Genomic DNA, 19,225 nt, shown 5'->3' with positions numbered 1-19,225 from the left:
ATTATCTACCTGCTCTCTGAGACTTGGTCTAATTCAAAGTTGCTATCCAGCGTCAACATCTAACAGCTCACAAGTTTATTTCTATATATTATGCGACCCGTTGCTTATCCCCTTAATTTAGAGCAACGGATGCTGGAGCACCAACTTCCCCAAGCCACGGCCTTGATCAGCCAAAGCTCGTACTTGGCCCATCGCCTCTTCCCCACTTCCACTGAATACCTCCACCGAAGGGAATTCGAAGTGTGAACCATAGTGCGCAACTGCCCACTGAAACGCCTCCCACGCGCGGTCGTAATCTGCCTTTCGCGCGGGAATCGTGATCGAGTGAGGAGCCCCGCTAAGCTGGATCTCCACGGTTCTGTTTGGAGTCGCAAATGGCATTCTAAATCGAGGGTCCTGTTGCACAACCACAGATACAAGTGTGGCGTCCTTGGAAACACATGCCGCCATTGACTGTGCTGAGCCTAAGCCTGCTTCGCTCCCAACCGTATCAAATCCATGCAAGATAGGGCTCCATCCCTCGTGTTCCAAAGCTGACTGGATATTCATGGCAACGTCGGGGCTCTTGTAGTCAAAGCAGCGTGTAGCACCCAGATGTAATAGGAGTGGATGATTCTTCGGCGATGCCGTCACAAGGATAGGGTATATCCCACTCGCCGCGGCAAGTTGGACAGCACTAAGCCCGACACTGCTGGATGCGCCCCAGATAAGAAACGAACTGGATTTGTCGGCTTTCAGGTTGCCTGCCGGGAGAGGAAATTTGAAGATATTGTAAAGTGCATCACAAGCCGTCATTGTAACAACGCTTAAGCAGGCGACATGATGTGGAGGAAGATTTGGAGGCACCCGAAATAACATCTCCTCAGGACACACCAGTTCCGGCTGATGCGTTCCGTATTTAGCTGCTCGGCCCACACCAGTGGGTGTATACCCTGCGACAATGTCTCCGGGCTGGAATTTGGAGCCCGTCGGGACGTCAAGGACCCTACCGCAGAAATCGTACCCAAGAACGGCCGGATAGATTCCAAGTAGAGTGGCATGCTTCACATCTGCTGGGTTGACTCCAGAATAGATCGTTTCGATCCTGAGTTCTCCATCTTCCGCAGTATAGTTTTGGTTCGATCGACGAACAGTAAATGAGAGATTCTCGTCGCAATACAGCGCCGCCTTCGCGGTGGAGGTCATTGTGGACGTCGGTAGGATGCAGAGTGCTCAATCCTCTGGATCTGGAGGGCGAGCAGATGAACGACTTAATATCGCATAAGGGAGTCTAAAATCTGCCGACTTGAAGCGGCAATCTACGTCAGTGGCCCTAACCTGTGGGTCGTATGCGGCGGCAGAGCTGAGGTTATCTCCGACTGACCGACGGGGCCGGCGGGGTGTCCGTATTTCAGAGCCTGATGAAGTTAGAAGAAAACTATAGGTGACATATGAGTCTATGACTGTATCTAAGAGTGGATAGACCCCACTGGGAGAGTTTAGGGCGATGTCCATCCCGACGCCAGCGGGGGAGGGGCTTCTTCCTTGCATCGGCTGCAAAATATCTTGCCACCCAGCCAGACCACCATGGAGAGTGGACAATGGCCAAATAATGTTACTCCCTCCTTTCGTGGCCCATAAATAGCTGCCTTGAATTTCTGATCTCCAGGTATCCTGCAGAACCAAGTCAAGTCAAGTACTCCACGGAGTGTAGTACAAGACTATGGCCCCTATCAAGCAATTGGTCGCACTGCGTCGCAAGGCAGGTCTGACGAAAGACGAATATTTTGATTATCACTATCAAAGGCACGGTGCAATCAGTACTGCACCGACTGCCGCAGAGACTCCCGGGTAGGCAAGTCTCCTTTTCACCATTTCCCGGCCGCTAACAGGAGCAGGAAATATTGTCAGACACATTTCGTTGACGCAGCGTACCATGAAGACACATCACGTAACGTCCCGAATGCTCACCCACCCTGGGCATTCAGCGATGGCGTTACAGAGCTTTATTTTGACTCTCCGGACCACCTGCAGCGCGTATTTCGATCAGAATGGGTGTCCCAGAAAGTCGGCCCCGATGGCGTCAACTTTTCTGACTTCAGCGCCATGTTCGTGAGAGAGGACGCCGTGCCCCAACCTGTTTCTAGCGCGTCTCGGATGGACCCGAAGGACAAACATACCTTTGTCGCTATGTATTTCGTTGCGCTTCGCGACCCGTACATCCCGTCGGAAACATTAATCTCAACTCTGGTATCATCTTTAACCCGTCATGCATCGATGGAGGTGCAGTCGATGCTGGTGAATGTCCCTGTTGATGCTGGTTTCGATCTGGGTGCTTATTTTGGAGGGGAGCCTCCAGTGCGCTACCAATTCGTGTTCACCATTACGTTGCGCGGAAAAGGATCGATCAAGGCAGTTCGTAAGGCCCAGGCCGACTTCGAGCAGCAGGTCACATCTCTTGATCTGCCGTCTACATGGATTGGCTTTGGAGAGCGAGCCGTGGTGTTGGACCAGATCAACAACATCAAAGTAAACCGTGACCTCCCTATTTCAGCCGTAGTATTATGGCTAATCCTTACCACAAGTTCGATGCGAGTCGGCAACCATTCAAGAATTCCAATTTTGACTAGGCAATCCAGTCTTAGGTCCATATGCGTCGTTCAGTACCTAGCAGATGTATCAAGCGGAAGCCTTAGAAAACGATTCTCCTTTTAACACCTTGTTCTAGTAGCTAATCTGTGTAACCGCGGTGTAAATGGATATTGGCATGCTGTGTTTGGGTAACTAGGACCAATACCGTTAGGTCTTCCCCTAGTGGGCCTTAGTCGACTGTGACCCCGCCGGAATGTGGGGTGGGACCCATAATGTGGGTACTCTGCGGGGTGCTCGGTTTAAGCCTAGTTGCCGCTTCCGCTTACTAAATCAGAAATGACTGTTCACTTGAGACGCCGTATATATTAATGCAGGGAAGGACTGACCAGCGATATAGTCCCTAACCGGATGTATCCCGGGTCCTAGAAGCTGAACCTCCCATCATCACCTCCTCTATCTTTCCAAGTATGTCCGTTCAAGAAAAGCTCAGTCACCGGTTCCCAGACACCGCCTATACACCCTTGGTCCCTCCGGAACAACATTTGGGGTTCAAATATACGGGTTTCCATCCTGAGAAGACGCATAAGCTTCCCAGGGGGCATGTAAAACTTCCCGGTTACCAAGCCTTCCCCGTGGACGTGATATGGGAACAGGATCTGGCAATCCCTATGCGTGATGGAATCAAGCTCTATGCAGACATATTCCGCCCAGACGGCAAGGAGAAAGTGCCCGCAATTATCCCCTGGGGTCCATATGGAAAGGTTGGCACTAGTACACTGGACTATGATAACATGGGCCCATGGCATATCGGGATACCATATCAGAATCTTAGTGGATACGAAACATTTGAGGTACGTCTTGATTCGTACGACTTGAATGCTTATAAACATCTACTTAATCTCTCTGAAGGGGCCAAACCCAGCAGAGTGGTGCTCTAGGGGATATGCTGTCGTTGATGTGGACGCCAGAGGCTGCGGTGATTCAGAAGGTAATCTCATGCTCTGGGGAGAACAAGTGAGTTGCTTGAAAACTGTTAACGCTGTTGTGATATTTGCTGACCAAGAAACAGGAGGCGACAGACATTTACGACTCTATCACCTGGGTTGCTCAACAGCCATGGTGCAATGGCTCAGTTGTCATGATGTACGTGAGCTCTCAGGCGTTTTCAGTAGATCCATTGGGCTAACATTCAGCAGGGGAAACTCTTGGCTTGCTATCTCACAGCTCANTTTTGCCTCCCGCTTCAACCACCCGAATCTCAAAGCAATTGCCCCTTGGGAGGGACTCACTGACCCTTATGGACAGCAGACCTGCCGAGGAGGCATTCCCAAGCCGGCTTTTGCCGACTTGATCATCAAGGGACTTGCAGGTATGGCGTTTCCCACATCCCGATCCAGTATATGACTGATATATTGACACTATTGACGGTTTTTAAGGCCGAGGAAAAGCCGAAAATCTGGGTGTTATGGTCAAATCACGGCCTCTGTTTGATGAATACTGGGAAGAAAAAAAGATCAAACCGGAGAACATCCGTGACGTTCCGATGTACCTTACGGCATCATACTCCACTGGTCTACATTGTGAAGGCTCCTTCCATGCGTTTGAAGTGGCAGAAACGCCCCGGAAGTGGATTCGTGTACATGCGTCACAGGAGTGGCATGACCTTTACCAACCAAATGCAACGGACGACCTACAACGTTTCTTCGACTTCTACGCGAAGGGCATACAGAATGGATGGGAGAATGATACACCTCGAGTCCGACTCAGTCTCCTTGGATACGACGGCAGCTATGCCAGAACTGTCGTAGAGCGTCCTGAGCTACAGTGGCCACCCGCTCGTCAACACACGAGGCGCTATTACTTGGACGCGGCCAGCCAGTCACTTGTTACGACGAAACCGGACACTCCTTCCTCGGTAGCTCACGAAGGCCATTCTCTGACTGATTCCTCGGTATGTATAAATACTGGAAGATCCTCCCCTAGATAACTGCTAATCACATCTGGGTTTCCAGGACTTTGCCCTGCACTTTGATAGGTATACTGAAATCTGCGGTCGACCATTCGTGAAGGTATACATCTCTTGCGACGCCACAGATGATTTTGATGTGGTGGTGCAGATCCGCAAGGTCTCATCCTCCGGAGACCTCCTGGAATCATTAAATTGGACACCGATGCCAAAACCTTGCCCAGAGGTGCCAAATGTCAATGTCGCCAAACATCTCGGGCAACAGGGAATGCTTCGCGCATCTCATCATGTCAGCTTGCAGTCGCGCCAATCTGACGATGAAGTCCCACAGTATGACCACAAGACCCGCCAGCCCGTTCCACCAGGTCATATTATTCCTCTGCTTATCCCCATATGGCCGGTTGGAATGGTCTTTGAAGCAGGGGAAGGTATAGTGCTCAGAGTCTCCGGCCACGATATGGCGTACCCCGAGACTGAAGCTCTACGGCCGGTATCTCCTATCGACGAGAACCGAGGCGCACACACAGTGCATACTGGTGGGGAACATGGCAGCTACCTCCTGATTCCAGTAATTACGGACTAAGCGATGTCTTTCTGTTATAGACTTTAGCTGTTAGTGTTGCCTCCGTAGGACGTTATCAACTACGGCTTATAGTCACTGCCAGGTACTTAAGGTGTAGATAGGACATTTGTAGAAGTCTTGTTGGTTGGTTGTCTAATGTGTAGTTCTAGGGTAGGGGTGAAGATATCTACGTGGTGTAGGCAGCGGACTATTGTAGATCTGGCCCGCTAGCCCCAAGCCCCCCGTTCTTGATCCATTCAATTCGCCGAGACTAATCATGATATCTTACATAGTAAAAAATTGTCTATTACTAAACCGTTGTTCGCGGTGCAGAAAAAATAATACTACTGGCCGTTTCCATTGCATATCTTGTATCACTATGATAAAAGGGTATTGCCAATTGTGGTGAATATATATTCCAGACTGACGCGACAGAGCACATGGGGCAATCCACCACCACCTCAACCACCACTACACGAAGAAGACAAGCGCAAAACTTCCAGCCAGCCCTACGACGGCGAATTACGGGCATACCCCACCTGGAACCCAGCTAGAATTGTCTGGACTACGCCAAGAACGATCGTGACGCCACCGATAGCGATAACCGCCCAGAACGTGTACCAGCGCAGCGCATCGCGGCGGTCCTTCCAAAGCATCTTCGCCCTGCTCGGGTTCTGGCAGAGTATATACTGCTGCAGATCTTGCAAGCGGTCGGCGAAGTACGGCATATCGTGGAATGCATCGTATGTTTGGCGAGCCGGGTACAGTGCATCGAGTGGGGAAGGGGAACGGCAGAGATTATCGAGGTGTGCGTCAGAGACGGGGTCAGGCCCTGAGTCCGAGAGCGCCAGGGAGGAGGGAAAGAGTGCCTCGCGGGCACGCTGGCGCTCGGACTTCTCGTAGATGGCGCGGGCTCGTTTGGAGTTAGCGAAAAGCAGACGGTAGGTCATGCACAGCTGGCGGGAGAAGGACGCCATGTTGAAGGCGGGAGAGGCTGCGGAGTATGGGCCATTCCAGTAGTATCCATCAAGTACCCTGGGCTGCATCAGTCTGGAGCCGCCGTGAAGGGAGTAAAAGGAAATGAATGAATACCTGTCCATCAAGGTGGCACCCTCAGAAACCGGCTGGGCAGACATGTGCAGCTGGCAGAAGGAGGGAAGGCAAAAGACGCTCAGGACCTGTGTGGAATGATCGAATTTCAGATGGTCGCTTATCTGAGTGGTCCAGCCGAGTGTGATGTCTCCGATATCTATCAGCGTTTGGGCGTTCAGGTTGGACACCTGCAGCTCTACCAGTCTCGAGCTGTCGGACGGCAAGCTGGGCATCAGGGCATCAAGCCGGCGCAGGAAGTCTGCAATTGGCCTTTCTGCCTCCATAAGAGGCATTTCACTGAGTGGAACTGGATAAAGCATGGTCATACAGCCCAGGAGGGACGACACGAGGCTGAGGCTGGCATCGGTGACTCTCTCCTCGCCATCGGCGGCGTCATCGCCAGTGTTGCCCAACGACGGCACAATTAAACCATCAGTCACCAGGCTCTTCACAAGGTCCATGAAAGTAGTGTTTTTGCCCGACTGGATGTTGTGTGAAATTGCCTTCATAGCGTCAAACAATACGGCATGAAGCCCATTGTCACTCGCCGCTGGCAGGGCAGCAGAGATGGCATTGGGCAACTGGCCGAAGCAACTCGCGAGCCAGGACACCTGTATTGAGGCTGCTGGCATACATTCTGGCAGGATATGGACTCCCAGAATAGCTTCGAGCAATTCTTGGAGTTCCTGGGGCGACCTGGGATGCTGCCCATCGGCGCTGCCCAGACGAGACCGCTGTTCATGCCAGTGGGCTTCCAGCCACCTCAAACCCCGTTTGGGCGTGACCAGTGGAATAGAGATGGACCTCATTCTGCACGCTTCGCTGAAGACATTGCAGGGGGTTCTCCTGGGGCGGCGCACTGTTTCTGTCCTCCCAGCTTCGCTCGTGCAGCCTCAAGAGCACAGACCAATAGACATCCTGCGTGACTGTGCCCCCTGTCACTTTCGCAGTCAACCAATCATGGGCCATTTCACTGCCTGACGGGCCTCGGTGTCGCGGAATGATGGCTTCTCACCATTTTTAGACGTGCAGTACCGCCTGTCAGCCCTCCCCCAGCCTCCCGCTTTCCTCCCTCTCTGCCCCGCGCTGTCTTGAACCAGGGGAACAACAAGATGCGATCCTGGAGGACCATGAGAATCGCTGCTGCATACTCGCTCTCGATTATTCCGTTCGCTGGCTACCTTTTCTTCCGCTCACGACCCTTCTCGCCCGCACGCCCCATGGCCAGCTGGGCGTCCGTCAACCCGTTGACCGCAACAGCATCGGAGCTGCAGGCTGGTTTGGCAGCGGGGAAATACAACAGCTCACAGCTTGTGGACCTGTATCTTGAGCAGATCGCGCGCCACAATGACTATCTGCGCGCAGTAATCGAGACGACGCCGGTCGCGGTGCTCCATCGACAAGCAAGCCAGCTGGACCAGGAGCGGGCGCTGGGGCAGACCCGTGGCCCACTACATGGGATCCCAATTCTGCTCAAGGTATCGCTGCAATATGTGTATTACACTGAGGCATCTAACTAATCGGCCTAGGATAATATCGCCACGCATCCGGACCTGGGGCTAGGAACTACCGCGGGGAGCTTTGCGCTGCTCGGCTCGCGGCCCCGGCGTAATTCGGATATCGTTGACAAGGCCAGTTACCGGCGGGGCCATCTGATCGGGGATACCATGTTGCTAATGCGGATGAACAGCTTGTCAGGGCGGGCGTGATTATCCTTGGGAAGGCAAACCTATCGGTTGGTCTCCACGATAACTTCCTCATATAGGGCTGACTGTATCGGGCTGACGATTCGAGCAGGAGTTTGCATATTACAGGTACCTCATCCCGCGCACTTGAGCGTGCACACGCATTGAATTACTCGCAGGTCCGAGGGAATTCCATCTGCTTGGTCGGCAAGAGGCGGACAGGGTCAGTCTGCGTACGTCCGAGGCGGATTCCGCGACGACGACTCGGTCGGAGGGCACAGCGTAATGTCTCTTCCCATGCTGACTTCAACGCTCGCTGACCAGTTCGCTCTTGGCAGAATCCAGGCGGTTCGTCCTCTGGCTCGGCAGTCAGCGTATCTGCTGGTTTCGCTCCCCTTTCAGTCGGCACGGAAACCATCGGATCCCTGATAATCCCCGCAGATCGAGCAGCGGTCTACACTATCAAACCAACGATTGGCATCGTCTCCCAGGATGGCCTAATTCCCGTATTGCCCCTCTGCGATGCAGCTGGCCCAATGGCAAAGACTGCCTCTGATTTGGCGCTGCTGCTGGACGTTCTTGTCGAGCCATCTACAACTAGGATACCTCAAGGTGGATATATTGCCTCGGCAACAGGCTCCTGGGGCAATATCAGGATTGGCGTTCTCAGTCCTGGTGACTGGTATCTGAAGGACCCGCCTTTGAAGTATGTCAAGGAGGCAGAGGAACAAATGGTATACAGGACCCATTCGGGATACGTTCGAGGCTTACTCACAGCTCACGTGTAGACTGCCGATATTGAAGCCGCATACAAAAGGTTGGGATCTATTGTATCCCGATTGAGCCGTGTCTCCCTGATCTCGAAGACTGAAGCCAATGCGGGTGGGGAGAAGGATCTGAACAAGCTGTTTGGTAAGGGTCTTTCATTCATAGTTGATATAGGCTAAGTTGGAATAGATCGTGATTTTGCTCGGGCCTTGGAGGTCTACCTTGCAAGCATCGATGACTCCAAGGTGCATACTCTCCTGGATCTGGTTGAGTTCAATCTGGTGCACTCAGACCTGGAGCTTCCACCGAGTACGCGCAACCATACCCATCAACGTCTCCCAGCACTAACCACCTGTCAAAGGATACGATAACCAGAACGGGCTACTGAGGGCGTTGAACTCTACCCTGGGAGACCAGGAGTACGACGAAATTCTGGCATTTGCACGGGAAGCTGGCCGAGAGCTGGGCATTGACAAGACGCTCCATGACAATGAAGTTGACGTTATTATTGGGCCTGGGGGAAGTACGATGAGCTATATTGCCGCTGCAGCAGGTATGTACGCCCAGGTAAAGGGTACTGCGAGAATCTGACGACTAAAGGGTATCCGATTGCGTCACTGCCACTGTCGTATCTGGACTACAACGGCCGACCATTTGGTCTGGCGGTCATAGCGCCTGCACACCAGGATGCACTGTTGGTGCAGGTGATGAGTGCGTGGGAGGCTACTTTCCCCCCTCGCAAGGCTCCCCCGATGCTTTCCCTGCCGTCCATGATCTGATATATCCCCGGGAGTGGGAGTGGTGGAACCACGGCTGCTCTCCTTGTATCTAAAATGATAAATTGCAATCTACCCTCTACTTAGGCGCCAGATATTCTGAGTACCAGAAAGAAAACCAAACTACAAAAAGAATCTAGAATCGCCATGTCTCCAGCCAGCCTTCTCTTTCCAAACTCCCCAGTGACGTTAGCCGATTTCTCTTATATCCAGAAATCCCATTTGTACGATGTGGAAAAGCCATACTACTATTCAGGCCCTCTGCCTGAAGATCAGGAGCATCTGCGCACGAACATTGGGTTCACGACCCATACGGATATCCCGACATACGATATACGCGGCCGCGAAGGCATGACCAACCTCGACACGCACGGGTTCGAGTTCCGTGTGGTCCCAACAGCCACGAATATTTATGAGCCTGTGGTTCGGGAGGACGAGATTGCCGGAGCGTACATGGAGGAGGTTGCAGCGTGGCTGAAGGACAAAACGGCCGCCGAGCTTGTGCTATGCTATAATTGTCGAGTGCGTTATGCCAATCATACAGCTGTCCGCTCTCTGACCTTGCTTGTACAACTGTTCAGTTTCGTGAGGGTGGTGCTCGACAAGATTCAGCTGCCGGGGTCCCCGGGACGAGAAGCAACCCAGATATGCCTGCAAACACGCCGCACGTTGGTAGGCGGATCCTTCACACAAGGCCAAACCGTGCAGGGGGCGAGAACTGAAACTCACTGCGACCAAGACCAGACCCTAGAGGGAGGGTTCCGCAGAGCAAAGCGCCACATGACCGCTGCAGAGGCCGAGAAGTACCTCGATGGGAACTGGCGGATCCGGATTGTAAAGCAAGTGCTATCGCCCTGCTGCTGAATTGATATTTCTCGCCTTGCTGACGTAGCCTCTCCTACTTGCTAGTGTCTGGAGGCCACTATCGCACGTCCAGAACGACCCTCTGGCGCTCTGTGATCCGGCGACTGTCCACCCTACCGACCTCATTGCCGTCGACCGCGTCTCCCCAGAATATGTAGGCGAGGTTTACTATCTCAACAACCACCCGGACCAGCAGTGGTACTGGCTTAGTGACCAGTCGCCGGACGAGGCTTGCCTGTTTTTGAGTTTCGACTCGGCCCCCACGGGCCGCGCAGCATGTAAGACCATCCATACCTATATTGACTAGCGAAGGAGGGACTCTGGGCTTGGAATTCGAAACTGATGAATAGGCAGTTTGTCCACATGCGTCCTTTCACTTGGCGGGGCGGGAGGGGAGTGAGGCACGAAGGAGCGTAGAGGTCCGTGCCATTGTTGTGGGATGAAGCCAGCCTTGTTGTTCTGCATGTAACGCAAATTCCCCTTATTGCGTGTATGATATTACCCGTACGACAGCTAAATACTAGCGTGAGGCTAAAGTATTGTATTGTACTGAAGTGTTTGTTCAATCGCCGCTCTCTGGCCCTCCGGTAGTAAGACGTTGTACCTGATGCCGACGCACCACAATCACCACCACCACCCTGATTCTCCCGGACAAGATGGCCCAAACGGCCGACCCCGTGTAAGTGCACTTCGGATTCCGTCTGGTGCCCAAAGACCGCTTCTCTTAACTTTCCTTCCTAGTTTCTGCCAGTCTCTCTGGAAAGCCGGCTGTGCGAACCTCGAAAAGACTCTCGACCGCCAGGACACAGCGCTGTGCGGACGATGCCCAGACTACGAGACGGCCCGGACAAACCTGAAAAGCCTAGAGCAGGATGAAGAGCGGCGGGTCACACTGCTCCTAAGGCGCATGGAGCCGGCTCTGAATAACCTGCGGAATTTCACCTTGGTGTTGAGTCGCGGGGTGTCAACGGCTGCTATCAATACAAACATTCTCTGGGGCCTATTGGATTTGTTTACGGAGGTGCGAGACCTTGATCCTATATTCCGATATGGAGAGGTGTACTAACTCGGTGACTCTCATGGGTGGGCAAGTAGATTACGGTCAAGTCGGATTATGCGTTTCCGCGCGTCGTGGACATGATTGAAGAGATGTCGTTTGTGTTGGACCTGTTCCGAATCTACGAGACGACTATTCGACTGGAACCGGGTCAGGAAATATCGGCTTTGAACACGATGCTTGAATTTCTCTCCTTTATCACCTCCGCGGTGCAGTTTTTCAGGTATCATGCCAGCAGGACGAGAAAGTTCGGTAAGGAGTCCAGTCCCTGGTGAAAGACTGGCCTATTAATACGCAGAAATCCAGACGAAGAGATTGGCAGGGTATGGCCCGACCTGGATGCAGCTTATCAAAAAACAATCAAGAAGATGCGACTCAAAGTCAGCCGACTGAAGGAGATCTCGTCCGCCCTCCAGGAGCAGACACAGCAGCTCACCACTTCTTCTTTCAACCAGGCAGTCTTGCTGCAAAGTCTAGGTCAGCTAGAGATACAGCCTGGACGGGATGATACATCTATCGCAGAAACTGCAGTAAACATGACGCCCCTCGTCAACAATATCCCTTACCCGCGCAATGCCAACTTCTTCGGCCGTGAGGTCGAGCTGGATCTCATCCGTGCAGAATTAGATCACGACACTGAGCATCCCCAGTTCCGGTCATATGCAATATGGGGAATGGGGGGAATTGGGAAAACGCAGCTGGCATTGAGTTACGCGCACGAGAGAGCTGAGAAGGGCATCCCCGTCGTCATCTGGATTAACAGCGAAACACGCATTGATATATACCAAAGCTACACGGACGTGGCAGAACGACTGGATCTTCAAGATACAAAGCGGGATGCAAGCGGCAATCAAAACCAATTTGCGGTCACCAAATGGCTCCAGAAGACAAGCACGTCGTTTCACATCTCTTAACATATACAATGTCCGATATACTAACGTGTATTTAGGCTCAGAGTGGCTCCTCGTATTCGACAACGTCGAAGACGTAAACCTCATTCGGCAATGTTGGCCTGCATCCTCACGCGGCTCCGTCTTGATAACCTCTCGCAGCGAGATTGTAGCCATGGACCCCGCGGCTGGCGGGCTGGAAGTGCCCATATTCAGCACGGCCGAGGCAGAAGGCTTTCTTTACTCGTTGCTCAAGCGTGGTAGCTACTCAGATTCAGAGCGAAACTCTTGCACCAAGCTAGCAGGGCGGCTGGACGGTTTGCCGCTGGCCTTGATGCTGATGGCAATGCAGATCCGAACAAAAAAAACAAAGATCGAACGATTCCTGAAGGACTATGAGACGGACTATGAACGATACCACCGGACCCCCTCGCGTGGCGTGCCGAACATATACTACCCGCATTCCCTGGAGACGGCCTACCTGACCTCGTTCAAAGCAGCAAGTGAGTCAGCGCAGGCTATTCTGGGTGTTATATGTCTCCTCGCACCGGACCGCATTCCAGAGGAGCTGTTTCAGCCGGCTGATTCTTCCTGGCTGACATCTGATCTGGCTTTTTGCGCCTGCAATTCCGAGTAAGTTAGCTAAGCCCAGCATTCGCAACATTGCCGTACGGCCAATTCTCACCCTCACTGCAGTTTCGACGACGCTCTCGAGCAGCTGCTTAGTTCCTCACTCATAGGACGAGACCCCGAGAACGGTACTATGCGAATCCATCGCATCATCCAGGAGCGCTACCGCACCTGGCTGGGGAAGGATAGACGACGGCAATGTCTCCTGACCGCAGCGAAGCTCCTCTGCAGTGCCTTTCCCAAGTCTGTCAATGGCCTAGCAATGCGTAATGAGTGGCATATTTGCCAGAAGTACATCCCCCACGCGCTGGCCCTCTGCAACCGCTATACAGAGGATAAAGTGAAGCTGGCGACGCCGCGCGAGTTTGATGATTTCACCGCGCTGCTAACAAGCTGTGGCTGGTAATCTTTTCACTTCCATTCCAATTCAGGGAAAGTGTACGTACCGTACCCGCTAACACGGCGATGTTCATTATCCAGGTACCTTATGGAATGCGGAGCATGGAGTCAATTCCGCATCTTGATCGAGGTGGCCTTCGAAGTATGCGAGAACAAGCAATCAATCGAGTACGCGCACCTGCTGATGTCCGCCGCATCAGTTGCCTGTGAATCCGGAAACGCAGCCAGGGCATACCCACTCATCGACAAGGCAATGGAGATCCGCAGGGCCCTCCTACCTCCCAACCATGAGGAACTTGCAAACCTGTACCACAACTACGCCAACATCCATCTCACCTATGAGGTCACGCCAAAGACTATAAAGGCCGCCAAAGAGACCATCTACAAGGCTCTTGAGATCGATATGACGAAACCCGAGGCTGCGCGGAACCGCATCCTCCATATTCGGTACCTTGTCCTTTCCCTGGCTTACACCTTGAACGGCGAATACACCAAGTCCTGGGCGTATATTGATAAGGCCCAGACATACGCCGTGCAGACCTTTGGCGAGAAGTGCCATCTCTGGGCGAGGTATGATTTGACTCCAAGTTGCCCATACATATCTTGGGGCTCAGCGTACTAATTCATCCGCTGGAGCAGCGGCGAAACAAAACGCGGCGCGGTGAGATATCTCCAGGGTCGCTACAATGAGGCAAAACAGCACTACCTCGAGGCGCACGCCGTCTACTCGAAGGCAAACGATATCCACCCCTCCACGTCCTCGACGGAAGTGCGCCTCGGCTCTATTGCTCTCATACAGGGCCACCTTGACGAAGCGCAGTACGTCCCTAGCCTGGAGGCATAGTGCCTCCCACCGAGCAAAAGAAGCAGATAAGCTAACCCAGACGCCATAGCGACTGGTTTCAAAAGGCTTTGTTGAAGTGCCAGCTCAACGAGTCCGAGAAGGGAGACCGCGGCGACACAGCCCGAGTGATGCGGAAGCTGTCACAGGCTCTCGAGGCCAAGGGAATGACAGCCAAGGCAGAGGAACTGGCGGCTGTCGCGAGGGAAATCCGGAAAGAGGTACAGGGAGAGCGATACGAGAGCCTACCAGAAAGTGACTACGCCTACGATCTGATGATTTTCGTTCCCTTTCGGTAGTGCTACACGCTAGGTACTATAGGTAAGCTTATGATTGGGAAGAAACTGCAACGAGTCTTCTATTGTTAGAGATGTTCTATAGATATGTCCTCTTATAAGACTCAAGTATACCGTCGCATATTGAACCACCGCTAGGCTTGTGATTGTGCACCGCCCAGCGCGTAATTTTCATTACGAAGACCGCAGCCTTGTGCGACTGAAAGCCACAACAGGCGAACTGTCGCTCGAGGCTGCCCATGGTATACAAGGTCAAGACTGCGGGATCAGAATCACTTTTCCCAGTCTTACCCCTCACTCAATCCTCTGAATCCTCGCTCCTTTAACAGTGTGACGTGGCACAAATGCGGGTTGAACCATGCCCTGCTAGTACTATGCCATACTACGTGCTCCTCAGCATTCAGCCACTCAGTTCAAATCCTCAGTTGTTTGCTCTCACGATCACACCGGTGGCTGCTTATCCGCATATTCCGGACAACCACAGGCCCAATGCTGTTCATGCCCGATCAATCTGCACCACAGTCACCCTCATCACATTCCCATGTCGCATAGGCACAGGGTATGACAGGGATGTTCCCCGCCCAACAGAAACGAACCAGTCCTGTTGTATTGGCCTACAACACACCAAATGTATGTCGACCCCTCGCCATCATGACACTACATCGCATTCACCCGCTTTCAGCCGTCCGCATGACACGGAACGGGATCAGCAATGGATATAGGAGGGGATGAAAGGAGGGGAGAGGGCAGTAGGGGTTAGAAAGGAATATCGTTTTGAGCCTCCTCGTGGGTGTTTTTTATTGCGCCTACGTAGCCCTCGGTACTCAGGGCCACTGGTGCGCTCCGATATTCTGCTTATCCTTCCACCACAACAGATTCCAAGTTCCAAAAAGCACTTGTTATCTCGATTGGTAGGCATTCCTACCTGCTCCCTTTTATATCTTCGCCCATTCTGACGTCCTCATACCCAGATACGACCGAGAGCAGCGAATTCGCCTCGCCAGAATGCCCGACCAGGACCCCCGAGATAGCAAAGCCGGCGGTGCCGTCGGTCTGCAAAACAATACACCGCCACAACCGAAGCCAGAGTTGGCCCAGCCCTGGAGGGCTTTTTTTGGGAACGTAACGGACGGCCGTGTGGAGCCCGAGTGGGTGGACGGAGCCAAGCCGACTGGAGCTATACGTTTGAGACATGAGTATGACGATAAACATCTGGGTGGTTAATGCAGGTCTTGAAGGGTCTCAATCGCCAGTGGATTTGCTGGCTGCGCAGATGTGAACTTTGACTGCAGGTGGAACGGTAACTGGTAGTTTGTGATTGTGAATGAAGTTGTTTCCTGCAATTTACTGAAATCGATACCTGGTAACCAACCTCCACGCGTCTAATGTACCATCCGAGGTCTAGAGGGGAAGTCCGAATCTCGTTTCCCGCAAGAGAAGCGGTGGGGACTATCGTAATCTTCGCTGCAGAAGGGCGATTATATATGAAAAGATAATATCAATTGCAACTTAGTAATGTTGTTTATTAACCAGGCTATCCATCATTCACGTACAGTCCTTCACTCTTTCCGTCGTGATGAATATATACTGATGGTGCCGAGCCAACAGTATCAAGCCACCTCGGGCGCCGTGGGTTGGCTCTGCGATGGGTAGATTGTAAGAGACAAGCTACCTTTTTGTAATCGCTACAAGGCGAATCTCGATGCTTTCCCTCATAGGAGCATCCGGTCTTGCCAAAGGATTGTCGAATGCTGCATGGGGGGCACCAGGGGCCGGCCCTAAAGCTCCAAATCAATATAGATACATATCAACAACTGTAAGCATATTGGAAGCAAGATGTCACATACACTCAGACTCCGAATCCCAGGTCACAAAGATAAACGGCTCCTCCCACGTCTGGTCAGGCAGATGGTACCACACTAGCTCTGGAGTATATTTCACATAGTTCGCTTCGTTGACGTGGGTCGCATGTACCTTGTCGACAGCCAGTAGATCCGAAGCGCGGACGGTGCGCATGTCGCATAGAGCGAGAGGCGCATTTTCGATCACTGGGACGAGCGGCCTCCATACACTAATGGCCGTTAGTCTCCTCGACTATTGTAGGTAGCTGGTGGACGTACTTCAGAAACCGGGTTCGGTATGTGGACAGGTCATATCGCTTTACCTCGTCTGGCGAGAGGACCCGGGAGAGACGACGGAGAGAGCCATCCTTGGAATCATCTATAGCGAGGCAGATCTGGTTAGCAAATTTCTTCCGCGAGCTTTAGGAATCTAACTCATACCAAGATGAACGTTAAGAGCAGGCTTCAACACCTTCATCCTGTCCGGGCCTGCGTTCTTCAGGTATTCCAAAGACTTTGCTGCATCAACAGTGTCCTTTCGGTGCTGGGCCTCACTGAGATTTCATTCTTTCCTCTGGCAAGGGTTTCCAGAAAAAAACACTCACTCTCCAGTCCTGAACAAACGTCACATCCGCAGCCAGAAGTCTTTTAACCATCTGGCTTGTCTCCTCCAGATAGGGCCCAATGCCCTTCTTCTCCGAAAAGACACTGAACTCCTCTTCGCCCTTTTGGTAGCTGATGAATTCAGGTAAATGCTCTGACCTGTGCTGGATATATGTGAAGCCCGTGGTGTCCAGGCTCGTTGGGGCAAGGCGCATATTGCGGACGGGAATATTGTGATGTTCAGTCCATTGCACATTGGTCTTTTCGATTCCCGCAGGGACTTCCTCCAGCCAGATCTCGTATGGCTTCTGTGATTGATACTCTGGCAGGTCTGCCACAAAGCGAAGCGCGATGCGAGGGAGGTCTGTCTGCCTGTCCATATTGCCCGTGCTTTGCAGGGAGACCGATTGATGAATTCATGAGTCGGCAATTATTACACATAAATACACGCTGACTTACGGGCTTTCCACACCAATCTCCCGTATAAACAGATGAGCCTCACTGTGCCTTTCGAACTTGAGTTACTAGAATCGACCTTGCTCCTCATCACGGCGGCTGGTGAGGGGGTAGGGTATGCAACCAGATGCAATGCTCATGCATAATTCCGATCACACGGTCAGGCGCTCCCATTGGGAGGATTTTGCAACCTTTGGCTTGATGCTTCCAGTCCAGACCGGGATACGCCAAGTCATGACGGAAAAACACACGTACTATTTTATTTGTGTTTCAGGGCGTGTATTTTAAAACCCCCGTACAGATGGGCGACACCGTGCCTTACAACTAATAACCCCCGCATAGGCTCGACCTTCACTTCAGGTGAGCCGCACACCCATCCAGCTTGACTTCAGACATTCGAGCAACTGGCGATTTCGCACGCGGGATTCCGAAGTAAATCTGCTCACCCTGTGATATCCCGCCATGGAACAGAAGACTGCCCTAGTAATTGGTAGTCGCCCACTTTCAACCCCCAGAATAACGGTCGCTGACGCCCGTGATAGGTGCAAACCGGGGTATCGGTATTAGAGTCGCCCGGGAGCTGCTGCAGAGGAAGTGGAATGTTGTGGCAACAGTCCGCCCTACCTCGCAGGATGATGAGTCGGTCAAGGAGGTAAGCTATTCATTGAACCCGAGGTACTCAAGTCACAGCTAACTTGAGGTAATATGCTACCGTTAGCTCGCAAGCACCGGTGCCTCTATACTACAATTGGACTACACGGACGGGCGTTCTATCATACAGGCCGTAAAGGAGTACGGCACAGGTCCATTGGACGTCCTTATCAACAATGGAGGTACGTGAAGGTATCGAGGGCTGCCCATGTACGCATACGACCCTGGTATACTAAAACACACAAAGCAATCGGCCCCAAGCACCTCGCGTGGGACGAGCATACCAGTGAAATTCTCACTGAGCTTTTTCAAATCAATGTGATTGTCGGTCACCCTCAGTCTGGTCAGGCCAGTATACTGCTTTGCTAAATCAGTCTAGGGCCCTCTCCTCGCGTCAAAAGCATTCTACCCGAATCTCAGATTAAGCCCCAATGGGAAGATCGTGAACATCACTTCTGGATCAGCCTCTATTGCAAGTGAGTACTCGGTCCTTTATCACTGTGCTAATCTCGTAGTCGTTACTGTCTCCCAGAATTAATGCCTACAGGAAACAACGGCATGAACATGGGCTATCGCATGTCGAAGACAGCTCTCAACCAGATGTCCGTCACGATGGCAAAGGAGATCTTGAGCAACGATGACAATATAACCGTCATTGCACTCTACCCCGGTCACCTTGCCACAAGAATGAGCAACTTCAGCTCCAGTAATGATATGGAGACGTCGATTACCGGTGTAGTTGACGTGATAGAGAATGTCAATATCGAGCAAACTGGATCATACTTGAATTGGGAGGGCAAAACGGTTCCCTGGTGAACTGGCTCAAGGCAAACTCCGGGTTTATATCGCTTGACTGTAACCAAAGTCGGGATGAACGGTCAGGTTGCTGAATGGATTCAACCACAGGTACACTCAAACGCTCAACGGTATACCGCAATGTCGGCCATAGAGGCTTTTTATTGCAATGGATCACAGTCTTGAAGCCGGACTCTATCATGTATTGTCTGTCTGCAATGATGGCCCCTCGGGGAGCCTATTCCATATCTCTAGTATTTCCTATGTGGGCTTCCTCTCATGCACGAACTCTCCAATCGTGGGATCCACTTCCTTTGTAGGAACGCAAAAGACTCATAATCGACGGAGCCGCTGCATATGAAACCCCTGTCGACACAACAACTCCATTGTACCTTCCGGCACCAAACTGCCCTTTCACGGACGGCAATTAGCACCGCAGTGATAGAGCCGACTACAATATTACCCACTCCGTGGAGGAAGGC

At 52.3% G+C, this 19,225-nt stretch overlaps 9 protein-coding genes across 9 annotated transcripts; 6 read left to right on the top strand and 3 right to left on the bottom strand.

Moving 5' to 3' along the window:
* Positions 1–3: 3 nt before the first annotated feature.
* Positions 4–1,185, bottom strand: ASPSYDRAFT_83074 (zinc-binding alcohol dehydrogenase family protein; the record flags this gene model as incomplete). The annotated part of the gene is made up of 1 exon (XM_040851190.1): positions 4–1,185. The coding sequence occupies one exon, from the start codon at positions 1,183–1,185 to the stop codon at positions 118–120; it is 1,068 nt and encodes a 355-aa protein (XP_040696331.1). The 3' UTR covers positions 4–117.
* Positions 1,186–1,702: 517 nt separating this feature from the next.
* Positions 1,703–2,609, top strand: ASPSYDRAFT_164689 (EthD domain-containing protein; the record flags this gene model as incomplete). The annotated part of the gene is made up of 3 exons (XM_040843279.1): positions 1,703–1,830; positions 1,878–2,508; positions 2,565–2,609. 3 exons carry the CDS (start codon positions 1,703–1,705, stop codon positions 2,607–2,609), a joined length of 804 nt encoding a protein of 267 aa, XP_040696330.1.
* Positions 2,610–2,938: 329 nt separating this feature from the next.
* Positions 2,939–5,369, top strand: ASPSYDRAFT_73762 (CocE/NonD family hydrolase). Its single transcript, XM_040850728.1, has 6 exons — positions 2,939–3,422; positions 3,481–3,585; positions 3,641–3,714; positions 3,768–3,940; positions 4,008–4,522; positions 4,584–5,369. The coding sequence occupies exons 1-6, from the start codon at positions 3,039–3,041 to the stop codon at positions 5,118–5,120; spliced, it is 1,788 nt and encodes a 595-aa protein (XP_040696329.1). The 5' UTR covers positions 2,939–3,038; the 3' UTR covers positions 5,121–5,369.
* On the bottom strand, positions 5,364–7,050 carry ASPSYDRAFT_73761 (uncharacterized protein). The gene is made up of 2 exons (XM_040850727.1): positions 6,192–7,050; positions 5,364–6,134 (listed from the first exon to the last, which is right to left on the bottom strand). Exons 1-2 carry the CDS (start codon positions 6,998–7,000, stop codon positions 5,609–5,611), a joined length of 1,335 nt encoding a protein of 444 aa, XP_040696328.1. The 5' UTR covers positions 7,001–7,050; the 3' UTR covers positions 5,364–5,608.
* A 361-nt stretch (positions 7,051–7,411) lies between these two features.
* Positions 7,412–9,423, top strand: ASPSYDRAFT_164676 (uncharacterized protein; the record flags this gene model as incomplete). The annotated part of the gene is made up of 10 exons (XM_040843276.1): positions 7,412–7,669; positions 7,721–7,813; positions 7,882–7,926; positions 7,989–8,005; positions 8,056–8,158; positions 8,215–8,610; positions 8,665–8,788; positions 8,834–8,953; positions 9,006–9,197; positions 9,245–9,423. The coding sequence occupies 10 exons, from the start codon at positions 7,412–7,414 to the stop codon at positions 9,421–9,423; spliced, it is 1,527 nt and encodes a 508-aa protein (XP_040696327.1).
* A 491-nt stretch (positions 9,424–9,914) lies between these two features.
* On the top strand, positions 9,915–10,857 carry ASPSYDRAFT_51938 (uncharacterized protein). The gene is made up of 4 exons (XM_040848396.1): positions 9,915–10,092; positions 10,160–10,259; positions 10,330–10,562; positions 10,639–10,857. Exons 1-4 carry the CDS (start codon positions 10,068–10,070, stop codon positions 10,725–10,727), a joined length of 447 nt encoding a protein of 148 aa, XP_040696326.1. The 5' UTR covers positions 9,915–10,067; the 3' UTR covers positions 10,728–10,857.
* Positions 10,858–10,910: 53 nt separating this feature from the next.
* Positions 10,911–14,531, top strand: ASPSYDRAFT_51937 (uncharacterized protein). Its single transcript, XM_040848395.1, has 9 exons — positions 10,911–10,963; positions 11,026–11,305; positions 11,380–11,593; positions 11,648–12,232; positions 12,291–12,864; positions 12,928–13,263; positions 13,342–13,830; positions 13,900–14,079; positions 14,154–14,531. The coding sequence occupies exons 1-9, from the start codon at positions 10,941–10,943 to the stop codon at positions 14,398–14,400; spliced, it is 2,928 nt and encodes a 975-aa protein (XP_040696325.1). The 5' UTR covers positions 10,911–10,940; the 3' UTR covers positions 14,401–14,531.
* A 1,534-nt stretch (positions 14,532–16,065) lies between these two features.
* ASPSYDRAFT_73759 (uncharacterized protein) lies at positions 16,066–17,341 on the bottom strand (the record flags this gene model as incomplete). The annotated part of the gene is made up of 5 exons (XM_040850726.1): positions 16,844–17,341; positions 16,680–16,782; positions 16,518–16,617; positions 16,245–16,468; positions 16,066–16,181 (listed from the first exon to the last, which is right to left on the bottom strand). The coding sequence occupies exons 1-5, from the start codon at positions 17,219–17,221 to the stop codon at positions 16,066–16,068; spliced, it is 921 nt and encodes a 306-aa protein (XP_040696324.1). The 5' UTR covers positions 17,222–17,341.
* A 322-nt stretch (positions 17,342–17,663) lies between these two features.
* Positions 17,664–19,037, top strand: ASPSYDRAFT_51930 (SDR family oxidoreductase). The gene is made up of 6 exons (XM_040848394.1): positions 17,664–17,787; positions 17,840–17,949; positions 18,016–18,130; positions 18,196–18,272; positions 18,328–18,424; positions 18,496–19,037. Exons 1-6 carry the CDS (start codon positions 17,760–17,762, stop codon positions 18,762–18,764), a joined length of 696 nt encoding a protein of 231 aa, XP_040696323.1. The 5' UTR covers positions 17,664–17,759; the 3' UTR covers positions 18,765–19,037.
* Positions 19,038–19,225: the final 188 nt, after the last annotated feature.

The sequence above is a fragment of the Aspergillus sydowii genome (genome assembly GCF_001890705.1).
Source record: "Aspergillus sydowii CBS 593.65 unplaced genomic scaffold ASPSYscaffold_20, whole genome shotgun sequence".
NCBI classification, from domain to species: Eukaryota; Fungi; Ascomycota; class Eurotiomycetes; order Eurotiales; family Aspergillaceae; genus Aspergillus; species Aspergillus sydowii.
Note: the sequence above shows the minus strand (reverse complement) of the source record. Positions and strands in the feature narration are given on the sequence as shown.